Source organism: Octopus bimaculoides, chromosome 1 (assembly GCF_001194135.2).
Source record: "Octopus bimaculoides isolate UCB-OBI-ISO-001 chromosome 1, ASM119413v2, whole genome shotgun sequence".
Classification (NCBI taxonomy): domain Eukaryota; kingdom Metazoa; phylum Mollusca; class Cephalopoda; order Octopoda; family Octopodidae; genus Octopus; species Octopus bimaculoides.
Window position 1 is genome coordinate 182,208,376 of NC_068981.1, and position 20,714 is coordinate 182,229,089.

At 33.9% G+C, this 20,714-nt stretch overlaps 1 protein-coding gene across 1 annotated transcript in view; it reads left to right on the forward strand.

The window, feature by feature from the left end:
* LOC106872716 (uncharacterized) overlaps positions 1 to 20,714 on the forward strand; it is a 140,163-nt gene that overhangs the window by 60,912 nt on the left and 58,537 nt on the right. Inside the window, exons 2-3 of the mRNA XM_014919794.2 lie at positions 15,483 to 15,677; positions 19,724 to 19,834. Of these exons, the coding sequence (XP_014775280.1) occupies positions 15,500 to 15,677; positions 19,724 to 19,834 (289 nt within the window). The 5' untranslated portion in view covers positions 15,483 to 15,499. The remainder of the gene's footprint in view (positions 1 to 15,482; positions 15,678 to 19,723; positions 19,835 to 20,714) is intronic.

A 20,714-nucleotide genomic window follows, 5' to 3' on the forward strand; every position in this document is an offset into this window, starting at 1 on the left:
GATAATAAGCGAACAAATAAATTTTTAATTTTTGTATACTTCCACTTTATTTATATTTGCAATTAGGAGAAAACTTTTCAAAGTTTTTATCCATCCTCAAAATTAATCTTATATAACACATCTGCTTCTATACTTAGTAGAGATGAGGCATCCTGAATATTATTTTAGCAAGTTTATAGTGATTTCTTTTGTGCTGTAAAGCATTTACTATTTCTGTGGTGTTTTGTTTTTTTTTCTTCCTTTGATGCTCTAAGCACATATTTATTTTATTTTGTGGTTAATCCAGTGCTGGAAGGAAGGACAGTAGCCATGATATTTTTGCATAGCTTTCATGATGAGTGGAAGGAAAAGAACTCGTGAATCATTCCTAGACTGGAGGTCTGCTCTACAGAACAGAGTGGACATTGTCATAGATATCCAAGGGTCAGATGGTGATGGTAAACTAAATGATGGGTTTAGTCTACCTTCTGAGATCATATAGAGTTCATTTAATAATTTCCGCTCAATCTACATCTACCCAGCTTCACTACCAGGCTTGTGTCAATCCACAGATATGATAAAAGAAACTTGCTGAAGATACTGTCCATTGGGTTTGAACCTCAAATGACATGATTGTGAAACAGCTTTCTTGACCTCAAGGTGTACCTTTTAATGTATCATATTAATTGTTCTGATGAAAGTCATTTTGTAAAAAGAAATGCAATAACAATGTTAGCTATCATTGCTCTCTCTGGCTAGCCTTTGTTATATCACCACTGTCCCTGCATTAGTTGGCAACATCAGTCAGGAACTGTATATTTTCTTTCCATCTCCACATTTTCACCATAATTATAATTCTTATCTCTTTTCAACCTTATATGTAAATGTAGATCTCTTCTGATTTGGAATGTAATTTCTGTGGCCTAGTGAAATTTAGAGGTGAATATTATATTTACTTTTTAAATCACAAATGGAACAAGATCTGTTTTATTGTGGCACTAATGCAAAATTATCAGTTCACTTGATTATAAACTTGTCATCTTATAACTTGTTTAGAAGGCTTGGTTTGGAGTAATTATTTCTTCTTTGGCCTCTTCTTTGGTTATCTAATTTTCTGACAGACCTTAAACACAAATGCATCCTTTATATTATTAAGTTAATAGTTTGGAAAAGTTAGGTTAATGGTTGAAGCTTCACTTGTTAAATGGGACAAATTTAGTTATTGTGAGATTTGCAATGAGTGATACATTCCAGAACATTCTGGAATTGTTTTTAAGCATAGCTTAACACCTTTTTATGCTATGCTTCCTTTATCCCCTTTCTACTTCCAGCCACTTTTAGTTGATGCTGTTGTATAAAAATTGACCAGCTTATTTTGAAATGCACCTTTGTTTGCTGCAAAATTCCAAAAGAAAAATGCCATCTCAATTATTTGGCATAAATAAAACTAAATAATCAAATGTTGACTTACAAAGATTAAGAATGCCAAGGAATAAAGCCAATAAAATTTGAAGTATACCACCTAGAATATTCAAAATACCAACTTTAAAATGAGGTTAGATAAATATGGTAAAAATGTTGATGAACTTTCTATTATGTATTTTAAAAAATAAATTGCATTCAAGTGGTTTGCAATATACTTATCGTTCTCTAATTAATAATATTGGTAATAATGATAATAATAATAATAATTTACGTTCTTCACTCCATAAATTTATTATTGCTTTAAAGCTCATATTTGGCAATTAACTTCCAATTAATCTGATTATATCAGTTATTCTTGAAACTATTTTCTTGATCACCAATTTCTGAGAAATATTCATTTTTTTTTATAGAAATTTAAATAGAAGGAATAGTAAACATCCAGACAGGAAATGTACAAAGATAGCAAAAAGTACAATGAAAGTACAGTGATTTAATGGGAAAGCATCATTGAAAAGCAACAAATATTATTGCATTAGTTAGCATATGATTTTGTTGAATGGAAAAATGAACAGATCAACACAAGACAAGCACAATTTACAAGATAGGTGTTGAGTCATTTGGAATAAAGAAAAGAGATAAGAAGTAGCCAGCCACTATGTATAGCTGTTTGCCTCTATGGTAAATCAGATCTGCATGATTTGACAATTTGAATGGGGTTGATGATCTGAAGACAAAGGATTTAATATTGTGAATGCTTAAATATTAGTCAGTTGATCTGGTAGTCAGAACCTCATATCAGTGAGATGGATAGGGGCTGTGAAACCATTGAAAGGGAAAGCTCTGAAACAGTGCACATTGTCTCCTGGTGACCTATGAAACCTACTAATGTCTGGGTGTGCAGAGCTTCCAATTAGCAAGATGTTTGCAAATCTCAGGTTCAACTGAACATACCTGCATTGAATGTTTATATTCAGTCACTGCCAATCCTCTTTCTATGCTTGTCACTGGGACATGGAAAGGACAGAATGTGGCAGACACCTCTTCCACAATAAACTTATGAATGAAGAGAATGTTAGTCTGTTGTAATCAATGTCTCCAAATGATTCATTCCCAAAAGCCACAAAATGTTCCCCACTGCCCCACCTCTCACAAATACATAAGAATATCTGCAATGGCTTTGAACTTAGAACTTTAAAGCAAGTACCACAATACTTTATATACACTTAACCAGCTAATTTCTGAAAATCCCAATGTTTTTTTTTTAATAATTAATTCTTTGTATAATACTCACCGATGCTGAAGTAGACTATTTTTCTACATTTTTAAATATTCATATGTCACCAATGAGACTGCTTTCCATTGTTATATAATAGGACTAAAACAGGAGATTTCATTTATTCATCTCCAGTACAAATTCCCTGTAATCTGTAATTTAATTGTTCAAAACTTGTAAAAACTGATCTGCTGTCAATGTAGTCCTTTATTATGGAAATTTAATTTGAGTGTGTCTGGTGGTGGGGATGGGCTCATATTGGTTTATAGACTTAACTATAATGGCTTAGTATTTTAGAATTTCTCATTGTACCAGATTACACTGTTCCTTTTTATTTTCTCTCTCTCTCTTTGGCTACTATTGTTTTGCTGGTGTCTGACAAAAAAACTATTTTGCTGTGTGTACTTTACATAGATATTAATTATTACAATTACGCATCATTTCTTTCGCCATATTGACTAAGTCTCTCCTTTTATATGTTAGCAGTATTTTATTATTGAAAAACAACCTAGAAAATAGCTGTTTTAGAGAGATTTCAAAAATTTAATTATATAAGTTTGTTTTGTAAAATTGGCTTCCAGTCAAGTTAAAGCACTCAGTTAACATTTATTTATTTATTTATTTAGCTGCTTTTGTGCATGTGAATTCTCTTCTGTTATAGACAGGACAGATTTATAGACAAATTATTCTTAATGATGTATCAATGTTTTAATTAGTTACACATCATCTTGTTTCATATGACAAAATATGATTAAATAAGAGTGTGTGTGTGTGTGTGTGTGTTACATAATCTGTAAACTTTAAAATATACTTCAATGTGTGAAATAAGATATTATTTTTCTGTTCGCTCAGTAAAAGTCTGTGGGTTTTTTTACCCTTTTCTATCATGACTTTTTAACTTCATTTTTATTTTCATGGTAAATACTGAATGAATTTCATTTTGACCTTCAAAGCTTTCACTGTAATCTTTTCTAATAAGCTTACTTATCATGAGAGCTGCTGTCCTAATGATAATTTTAATACATTGCATAAACTATTATCAGTCTGAACAGTATTTTTTTAATACATATTTTTTATTGCTACCATTTTATGCAATAGAAAAATAAGACAGTCTCTTCAGGTTTCATCCTAAATAAATATAAGTAAACACTCAATGTCTCTTTCTCTTGGCACTTGCGCCAGTGGCACGTGAAAAGACATTCGAGTGAGATCGTTGCCAGTGCCGATGGACTGGCTCCTGTGCAGGTGGCATGTAAAATACACCATTTTGAGCGTAGCCGTTGCCAGTAGCGCCTGACTGGCCTTCATGCCGGTGGCACATAAAAGCACCCACTACACTCTCGGAGTGGTTGGCATTAGGAAGGGTATCCAGCTGTAGAAACTGTGCCAGATCAGATTGGAGCTTGCTGCAGCCATCCGTCCAACTCAGTCAAACCGTCCAACTCATGCTAGCATGGAAAGCAGACGTTAAACGACGAAGATGATGATGATAGCTTTGATACTTGGACCTGATTGCATATCTTTGCAGTAACCTAAACGGAATTCTCCAGTAGAGAAACACATGACGTGTTATATTCTATGTTTCCAAGACCATTCTAGTTTCTTTCCACCATTATTATGAAATTCCTGGTCTTCTCTCTATTTTGATGGACAGAAGAGATGATTTGGTGTGGCTCTTTGAATGCTGAAGATTTAGTATGGCTGACTGGACATTCGTTCTGTTTTGGTAACAGTATGTTTTTGCTCAGGAGGCAAACACACATGCACACAGAAATATACACCCACAGATTGAGGGAGAGAGACTTTACGATTTATTGTGCCCAACTGACAAATACTTCACCTCCCTTCATACACATAAACAAAGAAAGAGAGAAAGAGGAGAGAAAGAATGAGAGAAACATTAAAGCAACTAATGTCAAATAAGTCAGCACTGAATCAGCAATGCCAAATAGGTGGAGCCAAAACTGCTGTGCCAAAGTATCTCATACCCTTTAAAAAAGATAGGACAACTAGTCTTCCTGGTTTGGAAGATTTAAGACTCTTAGGTTTTAAACCTTTTGTATTTAAACTAGCCATATCTGGCCCAAATATTCTACCTATTTTATGTTCAAACTGATCAGATCTGACCTCTCCTACCTACCCTACAATGTCATTCTAAAAATAAGCAAATACATCATCAGAATCTCAAAGCTGTGAAATAATAAATGTTTAATTTAAAACAATGTGAATACAGAAGCATTACATTTGACAGCATAATCTGAATGCTAAAAGGTTGAAAGATAGGACTGCTGGTCTTATTTTGAAAGTTTTAAGACTCTTAAATTTTAAACTCAGACTTCATTTGAGATGAGACTCCTGCATTATGTTTGTTGCCTGGATGGAAGCTAGAATTCTGATTTCATTCTACCATTCAAGAAATTTCCTAACACCTGAAAGTTTTACTGTATCTCTACAAGAGCAAGATGCACTCAAAAATAGAGTACTGCTCATGCATTTTGGCAGGGTTTTTTTTTCCAAACATGTACCCTCTGTTCTTGATAGAATACAATTCTGTGCACAAAGATTTTCATTTTCTTTTTCCAGAACAGCTGAATTGTGACATAAACTCTCTCTTTCTATTGTTTTCTTGTATAACATGACCGTGATCTCCTTACATTTAGAATTAATACTCAACTTACTTAATGTTGGCAGTTTGCTTCCTTTTGATATTTTTATCACTTCTTTTATTACCATCTCATTTTATTTCATTTTATTAACACCTTTATTTTCACCTCAGTTACCATACTTTAATGCCATCAGTTCTCTATCATCAGCAACTCATCATATTTCATTCAACTCTTTTATGAATAATTTTATTACCATCTTATATTTACTTTCTGGAATATGCAAGAACAATACAGAGATTTTATAACATTAATGCCACACACACACACCCTTCCCCTAATGCTTTGCCTAGAAATGGCATATGAATCATGCTTGAGATGATTTCAAGGAAAGACAAATAAATAAAAACAATCCTAAATTTGAGAATTTCTCCTCGTCGTTTGTCTTCGAAGCCTAGAAAACAATATGGTGTCAACACATACTAGGGTGAGTCAAAAAGTAATGCCATTTTGTTTAGGACAGGTATAATTAACAACACAGGAATATGTATCATACATCAAAATGAAGCTGGTCCTCCGTGGATCACATCCCTACTTCTTAACATAGTCACTGTTTCTCTCAATAGCAATGTTCCACCTTCAAATGAGAGCATGTGCTTTTCTTTGGTGGCAAGTTTCCATTTCTCTTCCAACAAACACACACACACATAAAATGAAGTCAAACCAAGTAATGATATTTATACATTTAATAATTGTGCAGTAAATTAAAAAGGGAATTTCATGCAATATCTTCCTCAATTAAGACATATCAAAATTCTAGTAATGTGCATTGTTTCTATGCATAACACAAATTATATATATATATATATATATATATATATATATATATATATATATATATACATACATACACAAGGTGGCCCAAAACTAGGTTTGCAGTTATTCAACTATTTCTTTCACATTAACAGTTTAGATCTTAATTATAAAAAAATTAACTAAATTCTAAGCTAATTTACTTAATTGTTAGATAGAAATTTAAATGTAATAAAATGTTTTAAAAGAAATTTAAAGTGCCTGCGTGCTAACTTTTGGGCCACCCTGTACACACACACACACACACACATGCGCGGCTGGCTTCTTTCAGTTTCCATCTATCAAGTCCACTCAAAGGACTTTGGTCAACTCAGGATTATAGTACTAGACACATGCCCAAGGTGCTGCACTGTAGAACTGAACTGAAGACCACATAGTTGGGAAGCAAGCTTCTTAACCACATAGCCACATATGCATCTGTGTGTGTAACAAATTTTCAGTTTTTTTTTGGGGAGGGGGGTTTTGGTGGGGACGAGACTATTATATGGAACCTTTTAGGTTAGATAGTAGAAATGTATGAAATGTGTGAAGGTGTGGAAAAATTGGACAGATTTTAAGTGCTACCTAAGTACATCAGACATTTTGTTGTATTGATATGTCAACAAAGATGAGCATTTACTGCTGAGTCATATCAGCATAGAACTAGCAAAGCTCTGACAAGTTAACTGAATTGAAGTGCCAGAAAGTTCATGGTTCAGCCAGGAAGCTGTTCTGGGGTAGGAAAATGTGAAATATATGTATTGGGCAGTGAATTGTGATAATCGTTTGTGTGTGTGTGTGTGCGTGTTTCTTTTACCTTTTGACACTTTACATTCCCACACAGTGGCATTTTGCTAAAAAGAGACTGATAGAATAAGTACCATTTTTTTTTTTAAAGAAAAAGGTACTAGTGTTAATTTAATTCACAAAAAAAAAAAAAAAGATCTGAAAAAGAAATGCTCCAGTATAGCCACAATCTAATGACTGAAACAAGTACAAAAATACAGTTATAATTTATATATTATACCTTGAACTCCAAAACTGAAGGCAACCATATTTGGATATCATAAGAATTACTGAAGCTCCTGTCAGGAAATTTTAAACTTCAGGGGTGGCTATGTACTGCTTGTCATGTAAATGCAATATCTGGGGAGGGGGAGAGAGGGGGGGAATAATGGTTATAACATTCTATGTAATGAACCTAAGAAAACACCAGGGAATCTTCTAGCAACAATGTTAACTGTTGGAAAATATGTTGGCATTTTTTTTCACTGACTCTTTTGAAGTCTAACAAAAAGAAGAAAAATATTCCTTATAATTTTTTTTCTTTTTTTTTATGTTCTTTTATTTGTTTCAGTCATTTGACTGCAGCCATGCTGGAGCACCACCTTTAGTCGAAGATATCGACCGCAGGTCATATTCTTTGTAAGCCTAGTATTTATTCTATCGATCTCTTTTGCCGAACTGCTAAGTTACAGGGACATAAGCACACCAACATCGGTTGTCAAGTGATGGTAGGGGGACAAGCACAGACACACAAACATATACATATATATATATATATATATATACACACGATGGGCTTCTTTCAGTTTCCATCTACCAAATCCACTCGCAAAGCTTTGGTCGGCCCAAGGCTATAGTAGAAGACACTTAACCAAGATGCTACACAGTGGGACTGAACCTGAAACCACAAGGTTCAAGCTACTTACCACACAGCCACTCCTTCACCTATAAGTTTTTTTGTAGTCATTGAGCTAATTGGTAAAATCTTTCTGCAACTACCATTGTTGTTTTTTGTTGAGAGGTGCTCATCTATTTTAAATGGGCAGAAGCACTAATAACTAATAAAACTCATTAATATTATAAAGACAGTGTTCCAGCGCACAAGTCCTTGGTTGAGTACCCTCTCTATTCTCCTGATTTGGCCCCAGTTGACTTCCCCAAGGAACTAGTATCACAGTGATGATTTTTGTTTTACCAACAGAATGAAAGTTTCTTTACCGATGGAATCCAAGCACTGAAACACTGATGGAAGAAGTGCGTGGGCTGCATGGAAGGTGGTGGTGGTGGTAGCTGTGTTGAATAATAGACCTCGTTTGGTTACATTCCATGAGAATATCTTGGCCAGCCTGTGAACTACTCAGCCAACCTTTGTATCTTTATATCCAACTTAATGTGGATGTCTCATTAGAACACTGAAAATTGTGTCTTTAGCTTTGAGAGGTCCCCTTATATAGGTGCTTAAGCTTGAAAAAAAAAAAACAAAGGTTAGGATTAGGAAGGGCATATGGCCATAGAAAACTGCCTGAAGAGGCCTGGTCCGACCCATACCAGCGGTGAAAAAGCAGATGTAAAAATGATGATGGTGGTATATTATTTTACTATGTTGATAGGGACTTCACAGTTTAGTTGCTTTTCTCTGCTGAAATTTCAAAGTCACGGCCTATTTTTACCTTGTAAAAATAAGTTACTCTAGTTAAAGTATTGACTGATCCTTCAATAAATGTTTGATAGTTTGTTTTATTTTTATACATAAAACCAAATGTCAATGTATACATTTTATATATCGTCATCATCGTATGATGTCTGTTCTTCCATATACTGATATTGTTATATATAAAACAAGATGAGAAGCAAAACTTGTAGTACCAGACAATTTGATTCTTACAATAAATTCAACTCTTCTCTCAGAATTGAGTCAGTAAACATTCTGTTCTTAAACCAGTTTTAAAATAATGATGTTTTAATATGTCTTCATCATCATTATCATCATTTAACATCCATTTTCCATGCTGGCATAGGTTTGACAGAAGCTGTCAAGCTCTCCTGTCAACCTTGGCATAATTTCTATGGCTGGATGCCTTTCCTATTGCCAACTACTTTACAGAGTGTACTGGGTGCTCTTTTGTGTGTCTGTGTAAAATTAATCAAGTAAATGTTTGAGAACTCTCAACTCACTCATCACACACATATAAGTCATACATTTCTCCTGTTAACTTAATCCTGTTATTCTTAATCCAATCAGCTTCTTTCTTATGTATGTGTGTGTGTGTGTGTTGGGTATTTTTAATTGTGTTTTTATTATTCACCCCACCCCTCTTATTTTTGTGCATTTCCGCACTATCCATTTGTTTAATCTTGTATGTATGAGTGCATGATACAGAACAAGAAATTTAGCACTTTATAGGTATATATTTGTAATTATTAGCGCTTAATGGAAGAGAATTAAAATATAATTCATTGACTGCAAAAAACCCTCATTGAAAGAAATCAACATGTTTTTTATAGTTTTATAAACTATACATATAGCGCTAAATATAAAATAAAGTAAAATTATTTAGTATACCGATTCGTACCAATACAAAGAATATTGACTTAAAGTTTATCAGAATATTTGAAAAAAGGACAGAAAAAAATTTCACAGAAGGCCAATGGGGTCCAGTTGGACCCCAATGACCATATTTTATACTATAACATCCATGACTGGAAATTTTTAACTCAAAATTTGTATGTGCATACATAAACTATTGACAATGTTGCCAGTGCCACTGGACTGGCTCCTGTGCAGGTGGCACGTAAAAAACACCATTTTGAGCGTGGCCGTTGCCAGTACCGTGTGACTGGCCCTTGTGCTGGTGGCACGTAAAAGCACCCACTACACCCTCGGAGTGATTGGCATTAGGAAGGGCATCCAGCTGTAGAAACTCTGCCACATCAGATTGGAGCCTGGTGCAGCCATCCGGTTCACCAGTCCTCAGTCAAATCGTCCAACCCCTGCTAGCATGGAAAGCAGACGTTAAACAATGATGATGATGATGATGAATAAAAGTCATGAGATATAAAATCATTTAAATAAAAAAATGTAAAAGTTGCATAACTTTTAAAATTTGCTAGGGTCCCAAGGCAACCCCACCAGCCCATGAAGGGTTAAGACAGCAAGCTGGCAGAATCATTAGCACACTGGGTAAAATACTTAGCGGCATTTTGTTCATCTTTACATTTTGAGTTCACATTCCACTGGGGTCAATTTTACCTTTCATTCTTTCAGAATCAATAAAATAAGAACCAGTTAAAAACTGAGGTTGAAATTGCTGGCCTTGTGCCAAAATTTGAAATTATCATCATCGTCGTCATCATTAATTTTGTTTTATTATACTGTTGAATATGTTTTAAGTTTTGATAATAAACCAGTTAATCTTCAAAACTGAAAATAGATTCAATCCCAATTAGCACTTCATTCATCTCAATAAGACTGAGATATAAAACAAGACATCTGAAAATCTTATGAGTATCTCCTTGATGTATTTACACTTGTTTTTCCATGTTTCTGTTAATCTATAAAGTTGGATCAAAATACTTTATAGCTTAAAACTTCCACTCATGAAGCAGGAGAATTCTGTTAATAAAATCTTAAGCTGATTTAAATCCCACTCACCCCACCCCTACCCCATCCCTTTCCACTAGTACTGTTGCTGTCACTTGATTACCTTTTACATGTGTGTGATTAATTAAATCTAACGTCAGGTTCTATAAAATTGATCTGTTTCCTTTCATCTTCATCAATGAACTGACTGGTAATAGTTATTGCAAGAAGAAAAGGTGTTTGTATTATTTAATCTTAAATGTTGAGCCTGTTCATCGGGAAACAAACATCATACAAAGATTTGTAGTCTTTATCCCAAAGCAAGCATAAATGCTTCAGCTATATAAAAGCTGACAAGGTGTGAATATTCAGGTGCTTGATGCATAAAAATGGCCCATAACTTATTGATTGTTAGGACATCAACGTACTGACTGTGCAAGTCAATATGGTAAAGTCTTATCTCCACAAACTATAGTCAACAGCTGGAATTTTCACATGCAATGAGTAAATGAAGTGAAATGCTTAACTTGGAGTCAAACCCACTTTTCAGAATCATGTTATTGGTAGTTACTCCCAATCTTTTCTTTCCTAGAACTTCAATTGTATGTAAATTTGTCTTTGCTTTTGTTTAGCTTACAGGCGTCGACCTCAATTATCTGGAAAGGATGTGCAACTGCTATAAAAACTGCCCATCTTCTATAGATCAAATATTTAAAGAAAATAACCATACAGATTTCTCTTTGATTTTCTCACTAAAATCCTTTCACAGTACTTCTAAATCAGCATCATTTTGTATCTGCTTTCCATGCTGGCATGGGTTAGATGCATCATCATAGTCGAAGCCATTTACATAGTAAACCCCATCTATGTGTGTGTGTGTGTGTGTGTGTGTGTGTGTGTTTATCTATCTCTCTCTCTCTCTCTCTCTGAAATGTTATATGTATATAAAATTTTGTTTCCATATAGGTATAGCAATGTGGAAAGAAGGTTGCTTCCCAACCACATGATTCCAGGCTCAGTCCTACTGTATGGCATTTTGGGCAATTGTCTTCTATAGCCCTGGACCAACCAAAGCTTTATGAGGTAATTTGGTAGATGGAAACTGTGTGGAAGCCCCCTTGTGTATATGATGTGTGTTTGTTTTCGTCTCCCACCACTGCTTGAAAACTTGTGCTGGTTTGTTTACATCCTCTGTAACTTAGCAGTTTGACAAAAGTGAATGATAAAATAAGTACCAAACTTTAAAAAAGAAGCACTGGAATTGATTTATTCAACTAAACTCTTTAGGGTGGTGCCCCAATATGACCAAAACAAATAAAAGATAAAAGAAATGCCTACAAAGGATTTTGCTTGCTTATTGAGCACACTCTTTATAATTTTCCTAATTTCTGACTCACCACCACCACCACCACCACCAAGTTGCTTCTTTCTTCACATTGCAGTGATCTCAATACTGAACTAACATAAAGGGGAAAAAATGTCTGAAATAAATTAAATGTTGCAGCTGTTATGCTTCGTTAGTTTTAACTAACTTACATTACTCAACTTGTTTCCATTCAGTTCTACTGAACTAGAAAACAGGTCTCTCTGTAAAGTAATTACCATTGTTACTTCATGGTTAATTGGTCACCAGGAGGATGTATAACCAACTGTTAAGATTTTACTTCCAAATTGTACAAATTTTTAAAGATTGCCAACCCCTTATCAACCTTCCGAGCATAGAAAATTGAATGTGAAGCAACTAAAGAGAAATTAGTTAGTCATATTGCTGGTACATTTCTTGATAAAATTCACTGAGCATAAAAATTCTTACCAATGCTTTTGCATATTAAATAATTTTAGCTGATTTTTTTTTTCTCTCTCTCTCTCTCTAGCTTCAAGATCATATTTCTGAATAAAAAATTTAATGCTTAAATTCTTTGTGTTTAAAGACTGGTTCTGCTAAAATTCCTGATAGCAAAAACTGTATGTCAGTGAGTTGTAAAACATGTCACTGTTTTCAGTGTTTATAGTCATGCCAAAAGTTTGTTGACTAAATTAAATAATTAGCTAGCTTTATCTTGAAGATTTTAAATGTACCATTTATTGCATTAATTTCAGCACTAATTGCCTGGAAATAAGTATTTTATTGTTTCAAAATTGGATTAGCAGAATTGGTAGAGCATCTAGCAGTATTTAGCTTCAATACTTTACATTCCAGCTTCAAATCACATTTTACCTTTGTTCCTCTGGGATTGATAAAATAAAGTACCAGTCTAATATTGGATTTGAGGGTATCAACTAATACCCACCTCTTGTGCCAAAATTTGAAAGCTTTATTATTACTATTATTATTATCATTATTATTATAAAGGCGGTGAGCTGGCAGAACCGTTAACACATCAAGCAAAATGCTTAGTGGTATTTCATCAGTCTTTACATTATGAGTTCAAATTCCACCAAGGTTGACTTCACCTTTCATCCTTTCAGGGTTGATAAATTATGTACCAGTTGTGTACCGGGGTTGATCTAATCAACTGGTCCCCTCCCTGAAAATTTTAGGTCTTGTGCCTATAGCAGAAAGGATTATTATTATTAAGGTGGCAAGCTGGCAGAATCGTTAGTACAGTAATCATTAGTACAGAATCATTAGTACAGAATCATTAGTACAGTAAGCTAAATGCTTAGCAGCTCTAACTTGAAAGCTTTTAGTCAAACAATTGTATCAGTACTTGAGTAGGGGGTGAGTTGGGTACTTCTTCTAGCAGTCTCTTTTGCAGAGCCATAAACAAACCAACACTGGGTATCAAGCAGTGGGTAGGGGTGACAAACACAGAACAGACACACACACGTGCACGCACATGGCAGGCTTCTACACAGTTTTCATTTACCTAATTCACTCACAAGGCATTGCTTGCCCTGGGGCAATAAGAGACACCCAAAGTGTCATGCAATGGGACTGAACCTGAAACTACATAGTTGTAAAGCAAGCTTCTTAACCGCACAGCCATGCTTGTGCCTATACAGCAGTATTGTCAACACCTTTCATATCCAATCAGAATTCTCTGTTCATTTGTGCCACACAGATCATCCAATAGACTCTACTTAACTCATTCTTCTTGAATCAAGATGGATTATCAGCTTCATTTCCCCAGGTTTTATTGAAAACCATAACTTGAGAAAGAGAGGAGTTCATTTACTTTAGGCTTTATTTTATTTAAATATTTACTGTCTTCTTTATGCAACATCAATGAATCGTTGAATTTGTTTATCAATAATAAAGCAGTAAACTACTTTCCACTGTTTGCAAAATTGTGTAATATCAAATGTGTTTTCATTCAATTTTAAAGTTGGAACATACAAGTCTCATGATCACACCTTTGAAGTATCTATGACCATAAAACTAAGACAATAATGAACTTTATAAAGATAGCATTGTTGAAAGGCCAAGTTTGTCAATAATAATGAAATTAATTTGAAGAAAACTGGAATAGAAAATTTACTATTAATTACCTTTTTTTATTTTGAGTCAATACAATGTGATGGTGAGGCATTTCTATCCCTGCACTAAATTTCATTAGATACGTGATGTTAACGAAGTAGTGAATTGTCAGTTTATTGTTAATGTACTCAAAACCACACCAAAGCATTTCTCTGGATGGCACACTATATTCTATTAGGTTGGGAAGTGAGTCCTACTGTATTCCAAGATGGGAAAGAAACAAAATTCTTCTTTGATCTTAATTGAAATATTCAATCAAGATATTTCCACTCATTAAAGCAGCAAACTGGCAGAATTGTTAGCATGCTGGGTAAAATACATTTTGTCCGTCTTTATGTTCTGAGTTCAAATTCTGTCAAAATCGACTTTGCCTTTCATCCTTTTGGGACTGATAAAATAAATGCCAGTTAAACACGAGCAAATATAATCGACTTACCCTGCCCCCAAGATTGCTGGCATTGTGCCTAAAATTGAAATCAGTATTTCCTCTCACTATTGATAACATAATCCCCTCTTTTTGACAAATTGTTGATCTCTCGGGTGTAACATTTTTCAGGTTTCAAAAGCTAAGAAATGCTCAGTATCGTTTTTGACCTCTTCATCATCATCATCATCATCATCATCATCATCATCATCATCATCATCATTGTTTAATGTCCATTTCCCATGTTGGCATGAGTTGGACGATTTGACTGATGTCTGAAGAGCCAGTGGCTGCACCAGGCTCCAATCTGATCTGGCAATGTTTCTACAGCTGGATTCCCTTCCTGACACCAACCACTCCAAGAGTGTAGTGGGTGCTTTTTACATGCCACTGGCACAGGGGCCAGTCAGGCATGCCTGGCATCGATCACGTTCGGATAGTGCAATAATGTTGCAATAATCTAAAAAGATGATAATCAGATGGAGTAAAGTTAAGAGAGTGGCAGGGGAGGCAAAACTTCCATATTTGGTGCTGTAATCTTTTCCTGAGTCACTTGCATTATTATGTAAGAGCAACATCCTTTTACAGTTAACCAATGATGGACACATTTTCTGTGAATTTCTGTGCAAGTCTTACAGTTCACAACAATACTTTTTTGTATCAGCTATTTCGTTTTTGTGTAACACTTTGTGATAGACAAACAACATTTTTCATATCCCACCAAACACAAAGCATAATATTTTTTATCATCATCATGTAACGCACGTTTTCCATGCTGGCATGGGTTGGACAACTGTATATTCTTGGTAATATATTCTGTTAATTATTAGTGCTTAGACATTCATTTAATTGTGATTAGCCTTTTTACAGAGTAAAGAGGCTTCATTTGTTGGTGTTTTTTTTTAATGTTATTTTTCATGTAAGAATAGGAAAAAGGTATTGCAAATGAGAAATGACAATTGTTTCATTTGAGTATCGAAAAAAAAAATTTTTTTAAATTTAATGTTTTGTATAAAATTTCATCTCTATGTTGCTAATAATAATGTTTTTGTTTTTTTTTCTTTCTTTTTTAATTACAGAGTTGCTCACTGACACCATGTCAGCTCCACCACCACCTCCACCGCCATGTGCGCCCCCGCCTATGAAGTTGGGTTCCAAAAAACAAGCCAGTAATACTTCCAAGCCTGTTGATAGAAATGTTTTCCTCGGAGAGATTCATAAAGGTACTAGACTCCGAAAAGCAGTTACCAATGACCGTAGTGCACCAGCAGTTGGTGAGTACAAGTTATTTCTTTATGTGTTTGTGTGTATTATTGAAAAAAATGCATAGAAATGGTTTTTCTGATAATTTTTCCACTTTATAAACATTTAATTATTAAAGTGGCAAAATTATCAGAAAAGCCATTTCTATTCATTTTTCATTTTTTCAAATATATATTACTGTACCAAAGACTTTCTATTTCTTATTTTATTATATATATATATATATATATATATATATAGTAAATCCTCAAAAAAAGATGAACAAACACCAAAAAAACAACAATGCAAGGACATGGTTCATGTAATGTATTAGCAGACATTCAGGGAAGGAAAGAGCTCACACATAAATGACAAACATCTTAAATTCATTAGGCTTTGAATTGCTATAAAATGTTTTAACTTTAGGTGCTATAACACACACACACACACACATATATGTGTGTGTGTTATAGCAACTAAAATTAAACATTTTATAGCAATTCAAAGCCTAGTGAATTTAAGACATTTGTCATTTGTTTTGTCTAAAATTGTTACAGACTTGATTGAAAATTTGAATATCTAATTTATACATATTGTCTCTGATGCACTTCTTTATTGCCATTAACACCACACATTAAAGACAGTCAAGACAATTATATATTACTGTTACTTCTACACATATTTTCACAGCCAACACAACTGTATGTTCCAGTCATGTGAATCAGTCTCCAGTGTTTATGTGACCAGTGACCTGCTAGAAAAAGCAGTCAAAGTCCCATCAAGCAAATACTTATTGTCTAAACTTATCTAAAGAAAACGGTGCTGTTAGCCCTTTTTCTTTAGATAAGTGGCTAGTGTAATATACTCTCAGATACACTCATTGAAATTAGAATTGGATGTTCATGTTTGGAAGGCTTTGATCATAGGTTTGCTTCATCAGAAACAAACTGTGATTAAACATCCCCTTCTGTTCACATTATCACAGCCAACAACTGTGTTACCATCATACATACTCACACTCCCACAAACAACACAACTATCCATTACTTTTGTGTACTCTCATTCTTGCAGTCTACACAACTATATATTTTCATCATATGTTTTTGTATTATCCCAGCTAATAATGACTGTATTACATTATCATTACGAATATTTGCATAATACCAGCCAATACAAGTGTGTCACTGTCTTGTGTACTTACATTATTCCAGCCGACACAGCTGTGTATTATTTCAACTGGTACACATATTATCTCCCTCAACAAAATTATGTGTTACTCTCATGTATCTGTACTCAAATAAAACAAGCTCGCACAACTGTGGTATGCAAATTAAGTTGCTCCAACTCTCTGAAACTACCTGATTTGCCATGTATATAAACTGATTGGCTATTTGTTTCTCTGGGATTGATTCAAGAAGCGTAGACACCTGATGAGAATCCGAAAAAGTTTCAAAATCATTTAAGGATATTCATCATTTTTGCAATCTATGGAGAATTAGTTTAATTTGCCATGTTTTTATGTCTATTGTGTAGCTTATGTATATTATATCATATTTTGATGCCGTGTGGATTGATATTAAATAAGAGCACTCAGAGAGCACAAACCTTTGCCAAAGCAACACCAGCGTCCTCTCAACGATTAGCCAGAAATGATTTTTAAAATCATGAAATAAACTCAACTGCTCTTACAAACAAGAATACTAAAAGTGAACCCAACTGCTCTCAAAAATTAAGTAAAAAAAAACAGAAAAATAAACCAGAATCCTTGTCTGGTACTGGATCAATCCCAAAATCTAATTGGTTTGTGCCAGTCATGAGGCCAAACATTCCAGAAAGTTTCATCCGAATCCATCTGGTGGTTCTTGAAATATTTTGTCCATGGAAAAGAAACAAATAAACAAACGCAACTAAAAACTATACCTCCGCCTTAACAAAGGCGGAGGTAATAAAGTGTTAAATACTTATAGTAAGCAAATTAGTAGCTCCAGTTCTTGGTAGCAACTGGATTTGTTGAGCGTAAACAGATTAGTTGCTTACTTCTCTGACATTGGTCAAGTGATGTAGACACTTCTTATGAGAACCCAATGAGGTTCAAAAATCAATTTAAAGGTGTTCATCATTTTCCCAATCTACAGAAAAATAGTTGCCCTATTTGTATGTCTACTACATAGATTATATATATTGCTATCATATGTGTACTAACATATATCAATCATCTCTAGTTTATATTACCATTCTGTATTCTAACATTATCCCCAGCTGTGTATTCTTTCAACTGCACACATGTTATCTTAGTCAACATAACTCTATACTGCAAATCAGGTCTCCTATACCATTATCACATTCTGCAACCACTAATCTCTAATTAAAACTCTATCACCAAAAAAAATAACCATTTCTGTATCCACTTGTAGTTTTAAAGCAGGTCATTTGTTAATGTGTTTTGTTGGTCTAAAACTAACTTCACATTCTTTATTCATTTAAGAGTGTATTTATGTTTACTTATATCTTTGCTGTTAACTAACTTTGCAGTGAGGCTAAAACAAAAACTGTTATGATGCATGTACTTTATCCCTACTTTTGCTTCTAAATCTTTAGTGATTTGGTTGTTGACTATTAAATGGGGTCACATTTTTTTTGTACTGGATTCCAACTAAATATGACAATTTGGTTAGAAATTGTAAAGTGTTTTTCATTTTTTTTTTTTACTTAATCTAATGAGTGCTTATATCTAATTTAATCATCTCTTAAGCAAGTAGTGGGGTTAACTAACTGGATATGATTAGTACAGTTTAATCTTCATTTTATATTCCTTCAGGTTAATCATTGTAAGGAAACAAGGAAACATAGACAGGGTACATGGTAAAATTTGTGTAGCCTTTCATTTGAGGGGAAAGTATCATTAATGGTTCAGTACTGGTGCTATCAGACATGCATCAAATATATGAACTGGCCAAAGTGTGTCAGCAATGTTTTGGTGTGAGACATTAAGCTATTGAAAGTATGGGAAATATTGATTTAATTATGTATTTTTAAATAATTACTCTCAAACAGCTATTTGTGTGTATATACATAGATATGCGTATGTGTATTTTGTATTTAAAAAATATTTAGTACTATATGATAAGTCATTGACTTATTAAATGTTTCTGCCAATAATCAGAATCAAATATGTATGTATGGATTGTTAAGCAGGAACTAATAAAAATGATCACAGAGTCTCTGCCTTTATTTGGATTCTCTGGTAAAGCGAATGCAATAGCAGAATAAGAATAGTATAAAAGATGTTAGGTTTACATTGTTGCTAGTTATTGATTAGATGGAAACACTGGTAATTAGGTACTGAGTTCCAGAGTGATACAGTTTTGAAGAAGAAAAATTTGACCTTGGTTTTAATAAGACATGTTGGGAAATATAGTTGGAGTGGTATTGTGAGAAACGAGTACAATGAGTGGGCTTAGGCAGACTGTACAAAATCACATAAAGAAAAGAATGTAGAAGCCATTGTCATAGTACTTTGTTGAGGAGTGACACATAGCACCAGAGTTGGGTTTAGGGAATACTAGCATGTATTTACACAGCAAGCTGACAGCCTTTTGGTTTCAAAATTCAGCCTGTTGTGTTTGTGTAAATGGTGAGTGCACTATCACAGGTGAGCGACCAATATTTGTGCACATTAGGCCCTGTTCAGAGCTGTGACATGTTTTGGCCCCAATGAAGAAAATGCTTTAAAACAAATCTTTCAATACAATTCTAGCTTAGAAGAATTTCTATAAGAGATTGCCTAATGTTGTTTATATGTAGTGCTTTTTGCTGTGAAATGTTTGTATACTTTCCAAACTAATCCTTCATATTCCCAACTATGATTCTTTTTTGTTTCTTTGTTTTAACTCTGAATTTACATGTTTGAATTAATTTATATGAATTAATATGTATATAATATATATATATATATATATATATATATATATATATATATATATATATATATATATATATATATATATAATGTTTCACTGGCCTTTTAATTGCTGAATGTGTGTGTGCAGTTTGGACTTAACCTTATTTTTTTCTATAGGAAATAAAAAGGCTTCACCGGCTTCAAAATACAATACAATAGGTGTACATACACATCGACAACAACATCAAGTGAAGGATAACGCATTATGGAGAAGAGGAAGCCAAGATGGTAGTTGACTGCTACATTAGTCCTGCACTGTGCATGTCTGATTAATTTTTTTGCTTAGTTTTTCATAGTTACGTGATATCATTGATTGCCATATTGTGCATGTTTTTTGCTCTTCTAACCTGACAAATGCTTTGTTTTTTTTTTGTTTTTGACTTTTTAGTTTGTCTCTGAGATGTTGTTATTAGGGTTCTTCATTAAGTTATTATCGTTTTATCCCTAAATTCAAAAATAGTATTTTTAATGATATGAATAATATCAATGGTACTGCAATTCTGAAGATAATAATCTTTAATGATAACAATAATGATGATGGACTCTCCTAACATATAACATGAGCATTCAACTTTTGCTGAATGACCTGCGCAAAAGATTTGTTTATTGTGATCAAATGTTTGTGCCACACATTTGCTCACTCTTTCCATCAAATCAACGTTATTTGAAGAGGTGCACTGTATACCACTTGTTACGTGCTGAGATGTTTGCAGAACAACATGAGATGAAGTGTTTTGCTCAAGAACACAATACGCCACCTGGTTTAGGAACTGAAATCATGATCGCTAGTTTGTGAGTGCAACACCCTAACCACCAGGCAATGTTTCCTCACATAATAATAATAGTAATAATAATAATAATAATAATAATCTTTTCTACTCTAGGCACAAGGCCTGAAATTTTTTGGTTGGGGTGCAATCGATTAGACCGACTCCAGTACAAAACTGGTACTTAATTCATTGACCCCGAAAGGATGAAAGGCAAAGTCGACCTCAACGAAATTTGAACTCAGAACATAAAGACAGACGAAATACTGCTAAGCATTTAGACCAGTGTGCTAACATTTCTGTTAGCTCGCCCTTCACATAATAATAATAATGATTTCAAA